General features: G+C 35.9%; 1 protein-coding gene across 1 annotated transcript in view; it reads right to left on the reverse strand.

Moving 5' to 3' along the window:
• Nucleotides 1–56: 56 nt before the first annotated feature.
• Nucleotides 57–8,020, reverse strand: part of LOC115215898 (FK506-binding protein 2) — a 43,280-nt gene continuing 35,316 nt past the window's right edge. The window contains exons 5-6 of the mRNA XM_029785251.2: nucleotides 6,297–6,367; nucleotides 57–500 (exon numbers count right to left, since the gene is read on the reverse strand). Of these exons, the coding sequence (XP_029641111.1) occupies nucleotides 292–500; nucleotides 6,297–6,367 (280 nt within the window). The 3' untranslated portion in view covers nucleotides 57–291. The remainder of the gene's footprint in view (nucleotides 501–6,296; nucleotides 6,368–8,020) is intronic.

Here is an 8,020-nt window from a genome sequence, read left to right on the forward strand (position 1 = left end):
TTTTCTCTTTATATTATAAAAAAAGTTTTCCCTGTCTTTTTAATAGAGGGGAGGGGGTTGTTTTTAATTTTACTTTATAGTTTATACACAGGTTCTAACAAGTAAAATACTGTGAAATGTTAGTATTTTTCAAAACTTTGAGTCTTTTCTCTGTTTTCATTGAGTAGGCAATTAATTCCTTGGGATGAAATGATGTCAACGCGGATTTGACAAAGCATTAAGATAAAACGAAGTAGGAGTGGAGGAGGGGGGCAGAAATCTTGATTAAAAAGTGGGGTGTTTTTGCCAGCCTTATCGTTTCTTCTTCCTGTCTTTCTTTTCTTTGATTTTCTCCGTCTCTGATTGGTATTTCTTGTAGAGAGTGTAACCAACATACACTACTAGTGCGGGAATGGTAAAAAACTGCAGCAGTTGAAAGAAACGTTTCTCAACTTCTGGGGTCTTTGGTTTAGATTTGATCACTTTTACTAACAAAGTTTCAAAGCTCAGAGTGGCATCCGCTGGAATTGGAAGATAAAAATAAATTCTTGGTTAATCAAGTCAAATAAAATTTAGTGACTGAGGAAAAAAAAAAGTTTCAAAACCAGATTTAAAATGTAAAGGCAGTCAATACATAAATCTGTAGAAATAAAAGTTCCAGCGTTCCTTATGTGGTTATTATCAGATTCTTAAAAGGCTTCCTCTCCATAACTCCTACTATTGGAATAAAGCCCCCACTTACCCCAATACTCCCATATACAGTGGCGGAATAAGTCTAAAAATATTGGTTGCCAGGAGACCAAGGAGGCCCACCTGCAACTAAAATGTTGTTTAGTTTTTTTTTGCTTTTGTTAAAATTATTCTTTTCAACTGTCTACAAATACAGCCAGGCTGAATTAATTAATGCATTCTTCCAGGAGTGAATGAAAAATTCTCAAACTTGAGGGAATGGGCCCCCATATATGGATTCTAATGGTGCAGGGGCCCACTTGCCATTGAGTAAGCTGGCAACTTGCCCAGTTCACTACTGCCCATATACATATATCTTTTACATGTTTCAGTCATTGAACTGCGACCATGCTGGAGTAGTGCTTTGAATGGTTTAGTTGAACAAATCAACCACAGCGCTTACCTTAAGAATACTTGTTCTCTGAAGTGCTAAGTTAAAGGGATGTAAACAAACCAACACTACTTATTGAGTATACCACACACACAATTTCATTCTATTAAATCCACTCAAAAAGCATTGGTCAGCCTGGAACTATAGAAGACATTTTCCCATGGTGCTATGCAGTAGGACTGAACTTGAAATCAGGTAGTTGCATAGTCACCTTCTAAACCACATGGCCATATCTGCCCCTAGAGTGGTCATTCAATGTGGCACAAAACCTGCTAGAAAGAGCAGTCAAATTTCCTTCATACTTTACATTTACTCAACGTGTTTTCCAGTTAGTAGTCTTGCATACAGTCTGAAAATATGATAGCTTGGTCATGGCTGGAGTGTCATTGCTTTTCTTAATCAAAACTAACCTAGAGCTAAACAGTAGCAGCAACTATTCTGTCTAAAAATCACAAACATAAATAGTGAAGAAAACCTGTTTGCCATGCTGGCATGGGTTGGACGGATTGACAGGAGCTGGCAAGGCCAGGGACCACACCAGGTTCCAGAGTCTGTTTTGTGTACTCAAAACACAGGAACCTCTACAAGTATGCTTGATTTACTAGAAATAGCAGCTAAATCTCCCCATATTATACCTTATCACCTTACAAAAAAGGAAGGACATAAGAGGCAATGTAGTCTCTGTTATATAAAAAGATAAGATGGTCATGGCTACAGTTCTTTTGTGGATGGATAGAAGGTGTGAGGAAAAAGGAACATGAAAGAGGCAGATGATCAGGATCAGGATAGAGTCATTGGAGGAAAGAGGTGTGTGGAGGTTATGGGACGGGGACAAAGATGGAGGGGTGAGTGGGTACTGAGATGGTGAAGGAGCCGTGGGGAACGAACATGGAGAGAAAACTAGTGGGGGATACCATAGATGTAAGGAAAGAGTAGAATATAGATGTAGGGAAGGTACCCCAGTTAGGGAGGCTGTGGGGAGAGGGCAATAAAAGAAAAAATGGGAGGGAGCAATGAGGGAAAGAAAGACTGGAAGACATCTATAGAGATGATGGAGGAGTAGAGGGTGAGAGGAGTGGGATAAAAAGAGGATGGAATGTGAAGGGTACCATGGGGGTGGGGTGAGAGTAGAGGATGACAGTAAGGAGGCTGAGAAGAGAGAACAATGAAGGAAAGGCAGTGGATGAATTCCAACAAGAGTATCCCAAACCATCAACCTCCCATCATTAGCATACTGTCAACTATACTTGCCAAAAAGAGCAGGGTTTTTCTCCAGAACATGTTATCAGTTGTCATGGAACCACTTGTCTTTCTTGTGAGATTCAGCATCTTGAGAATAGTCTTCCATCTCTTTATCCCATGGCTTCCAAACATGCCATCTACTTTGATCACTCAGCCATACACATCACATGCCCCTATTAACACAGTCTTCTGTCTTCCTTTTATATCATTTTATCTCTTAGGTCATTCACACACACTAACATTACACAATTAAGTCACCAAAGTAACAAAAACTATTGACTACTTGTAGGGATCCTTCTGAGCAATTGAAAGAATCCAGTTTCAGGACACATTCCTTGCTTAATCCTCCTGCACATATGAAGGCTGCCTTTGTTGTTAGCCCATCTCTGACACCAATACATCTCTTGCACATCCATCGTTTATATTGAGCACACTGTACAGAATTTCTACTTACTCTCTCTCTACATACTGAGCACAGCCATTTCTATGTTGGCACTACAGTCGTCTTTTTTTTTCTACTTACCATAACTTCAGTCTCAGTTAAATTTAAATTAAAGATTTTTCAATTACATGAAAAAATGTGAGCATGAAAAGTAATATTCTTAAGACTATAAACCTGGAAAAGTACAGGACAAGTTATTACACCTGTAAAAGTATAGGACAAACTATTACTTCAGGTAAAGTAAAGAATAAGAAAATTTTTACTTAAAATATTGCAGCAAAGAATGCCAGTTCTTCCAATTTATCACTCTTTACAGTTCCCATCTTTTAAATTTATTGTACAAAACTGTTCAACTAATTTGTAAGTTTGTCTATTTAGTCACTTTTTTCTGTATCTAAGGTAGTAAATTAGCCAAATTCTACTTAAATAGTATAGTGTTATTTGTAAACTATAATAAAATATTTAATATTCAAATTTTAATTTTAGCTGCAATATTTTAAGTAAAAAGTTTCTTATTCTTTACTTGAAGTAATAGTTTGTCCTATACTTTTACAAGTGTAATAACTTGTCCTGTACTTTTCCAGGTTTATAATCTTAAGAATATTACTTTTCATGCTCGTGTTTTTCCATGTAATCCATGATTTTTCTAGGCATTGCTGTTATAAGATAATTAATGATGTGTCAATTAACAATTTAGAATTTTACCTTATAAAATACTGGGTAAGGGGATACATTGGTTGCTATTTTTAGCGTGTCAAGCAACCAGGTAGAAGCTCTTTCATTGGTTTGATTGCATTATGAGATTTTTTTACACATATATGTATAATATGCAAATATATCATTGGCAGAATTTAGAGAGTAAGTCAAAAACCAAGAGTTTCATGCATTGGCACTTATCAAACACAAATTTGTCCATAGTCATTCTGTAACTTGTGATGAAATAACTTCTAAAATACAAAATTTTGTCAAAAACATTAAGAGTAAACCCTGTTGTATGTGACACATTCTACCAGTGTTTAGTTTTTAAAAAATTAATTAATCTGTACGTCAAATTGAATAGATCCAAAATGGATAACAAGCAAAGTCGACCTTGGCGGAATTTGAACTCAAAACACACAAACACAGGCAAAACACGTTAAGCATTTCGCCCAGCACACTAACGTTTCTGCCAGCTTGCCGCCTTAGAATGTAAACATTCATTTTAGCAATATATTCTTTATTCTTATAGCTAAAGCGTTACTTCCTTACTCTCTTACACAAAATTTCGTGGTATTTCACGCCATAACTTTTCTTCTACTAATTTTTGTTCAATGCGACTAACAACTCTGAATTCCTCATACATTTTTCTATTATCTAAGCCTAAGAAAAGTATACTTTTATTTTAAAATTAAAAAGTTTATGTTCATTGAAGGTGAATAGGTGCCTTACTGCACCCCTTGAGGTAACAGATATTTTGAAATAACTTTTTTTCTACTGAACCAAATCTCAAACTATTTATGCTAAAGTATAGCTAAGGAGGTGTCCTCTTTAAAACTGTTAACAGTTTGCAATTTTGTTGAGAACTGAATTAGTGGTGAAGCTTGGAAACTGCTGCGATTGACGAAATGGTAGACTTAAGAATATATTCAACCACTACTGTGGTTGAATGATTCCATGTTGTTTCAATGTTTGGAATTTCTTCTCCAAATCTCCCACAGATTCTGCTATAAGAAAGTAATTTACAGGAATTTCCATAGACAACCAGTTTTCAACTCCTCTGTTATGGCTTGGACGACTAAGCTTAATGGACCCTTACCTGCCCACTAAATTTATTGCTATACATTGTTACCACTGTTTTAATGTCCACTTTTTCATGTTAGCACAGGTTGGACAGAGTTTACTGAGGCAGATATTCTATAACTGGATGCCCTTTCTGTCATCAACCCATTCCCAGACAAGATAATATTTTTCCATAGCCAGACATGTTTTCACAGAAAATTGGAAATGAATATTTATTTATTTACAACAGTTATACAATGTCAAGACTAGGAAATACACACATACACCTGACCTGGCCACCACAGCAGAACTGAGATCCTAAAACCAAGGTGCCACATAAAAAATATTGGTGTGGGTGCTTGTTCCACATAAAAAGCACCCAGTACACTCTGGAGGGGTTGGCATTAGGAAGGGCATCCAGCCATAGAAACCATACCAACACAGAAAATGGAGCTTGGTGCAGACCCTGGTCTTGCCAGTTCTTGTCAAGCCATCCAACATACGAGAGCATAGAAAATGGCCATTAAATGTTGTTGATAATATATATATGATGGGTTTCTTTCAGTTTCCATCTACTAAATCCAACCATAAAGCTTTGGTCAGCCAAGATGCCATGCCACAGGACTGAACCCAAAAACTATTGGTTGGGGAGCAAACTTCATAGCCATTAGTCATGCCTGTGCCTCAGGTTACATTGTATCAGGCTAATCCAGGATATGAACCATATATTTATGCATGTATACACACACACATAAGTAACTGTCTTTGTGTCATATAACATACATCAAGTTGTCTCTTACCTCCCATATAGCAGCTTAGCTTCTGAGCCCCTACAAAGGTCTTCACTATTTTTCACAATCCTCCCTCCTACCACTCCTCAGCCAAAATAACTAAGTAGTAGCAACTACATAAAGCCACTACATCTGTTGTTCATTTTGATGCCATATTCACATTATTCCTACCAACAAAACCTTTCCCAAATTTTTATTTTCCACCAAAGTATAAAATCACTCCAATCCAACAAAGGGACTAGTTTAGACCCAATGATATCTGATTACATTCAAACAGTGAACTCCAATTATTTACATTTGACAGATATTTGTCCTCATCTTGTTTGTTGTTAACACATTTCAGCTCATATACCCTCCAGCCTTCATCAGGTGTCTTGGAGAAATTTCGAACCTGGGTTCTCATTCCTAAGGTATTTTTCATTATTATTATTATTATTATTATTATTATTATTATTCAGGTCACTGCCTGGAATTGAACTAACCCCAAGATTCCAAGTTCAATTCCAGGCAGTGACCTGAATAATAATAATAATAACAACAACATCGAAAATTACCTTAGGGATGAGAACCCAGGTTCGAAATTTCCCCATGACACCCGATGAAGGCTGGAGGGTATATCAACCGAAACATTGTGTTAACAACAAATAAGATGTGGGCAAATATCCGTCAAATGTAAATAATATACATAATTATGCTGTTGGCATTTTTATATCCGTTAAATGTAAATAATGTACATAATTCCTCATCTCTTAAATATAGAACAGTGAACTCCAAGGCTAGCTCCTACCTTTGCCACCTTTTTGCTACCTTTTTTCTCTAAAGGATTCTTTCCTACTCCATGGAAACACACCAAAGTGGAGATACATTATACAGCAGACTTGATAAACATATGCTAACAAGAAAAAAAGAGGAAAATTGTTGGTGAAACCAAGAATATATTTTATATATGTAAGCTGAAACTCACGTGGTATAACTGGAGGTCGGCCAGACTTGCCATAAGCTAAATGTGGTGGTATTACTAATTTTCTTTTTTCTCTGTAAATAATAAAAATCTTTAATTTTATTTGTCTGAAAATATATTTAATTTCAGTTTATGTGTAATTAACCCTTTTGCTACCATCTATCTGTTGGAATACCCTGCCTTTTGTTTTAATCAATTTTGAAAATTATGAAGAATATAATTATATAATTTTATCATTATTAAGTTGGTGTTTAGAACATGAATTTAGCATGAAATGTTAGTGGAAGATTTTTAATTTAGTTTACATTAAAACAGAAATTTGTACAATAGAACTAAAAATGGTCTTAGAAAGGTTGGAACCAAAAGGGTTAAACTAAAATCAATTACAAAGTGATAGTCAATATTGCAATTTAACACACATATGTCTTTCTTCAAATGATAAAGCTCCAGGGGAAAAACAAATTCTGCCCCAAACAACAAAAATGAACTGACCAGTTCCTCAGGATCATGGTCAGTTTTTCAAAAACACAATACAATGTTTTTTATAACAGACTTTTTAAGAAACTTGCAAGCAATCTGATGAGTGTCTTGCCAATACTAAAACAAAAATAATAATGATTAGTCTTTCTAATTTTGATACAAAGTCAGAAGTTTTGAAATGGGAATGGGGTAAATCAATTAAATCAACCCTAGTACTTTATTTTATTGACTCAAAGGGTGAAAAAGAACGCTGACCCTGATAGGATTTGAACCCAGAACCAGAAGAAATGCTGCTAAGCATTTTTTTTTTCTTAGTGATGCACTAACAATTCAGCCAGCTTGCCACCTTAATAATAATAATTCCTTCAACTCAAGGCACAAGGCTTGAACTTTTAATAGGAGAGGCTAGTTGATTACATCAACCCCAGTACATAACTGGTACTTATTTTATTGACCCTGAAAGGATGAAAGGCAAAGTCAACCTCAGCAGAATTTGAACTCAGAACATAAAGATGTACAAAATGCTGCTATGCTTTTGTTTTTTATGCTCTAATAATTCTGCCAGCTTGCCATCTCACTAATAATAATAATCCTTTCTACTAGAGGGTCAAAGTCTGAAATTTGTGGGGAGGGAATAGTCGATTACATTGACCCCAGAAAGATGAAAGGTAAAGTTGACCTCAGCAGAATTTGAACTCAGAACATAAAGACGGATGAAATGCCAGAGCATTTTGCCCACATGATAACAATTCTGCAGGCTCACCATCTTAATAATAATAATAATAATAATAATAATAATTCTTTCTAATTTAGACACTCCTTGACTTTCCAGGCTCTGGACAAATGTCCTGCTCTTCTAGAACCTGTATGAGACACATACAAAGGATATAAGCTGTCTGATCATCATCTTTTAACATCCCTGTTCCATGGTGGTATGAGTTTGATAAGATCCAACAGATCTGAGGACTACATCATGCTCCAGTGTCTGTTTAGGTTTTGATAGCTGGATGCCTTTCCTAATGCCCACCACTTCACAGAGTGTACTGGGTGCTTTTTCATAACACCACCATTTAGTGAGTAAGGAAGCAGCTTCATACAAGGAGATGAGAGGTTAAAGTATGAGAGAAGGGAGTCAAAACAGATTTCTTGTTGTAGAGGAGGGACTAGAAGAGAAGGTTGGATAACCAGCATGAACATTATTTACATTTGATGGATATTTGTCCTCATCTTGTTTGTTGTTAACACAA

This window comes from Octopus sinensis, linkage group LG9 (assembly GCF_006345805.1).
Source record: "Octopus sinensis linkage group LG9, ASM634580v1, whole genome shotgun sequence".
Lineage (NCBI taxonomy): Eukaryota > Metazoa > Mollusca > Cephalopoda > Octopoda > Octopodidae > Octopus > Octopus sinensis.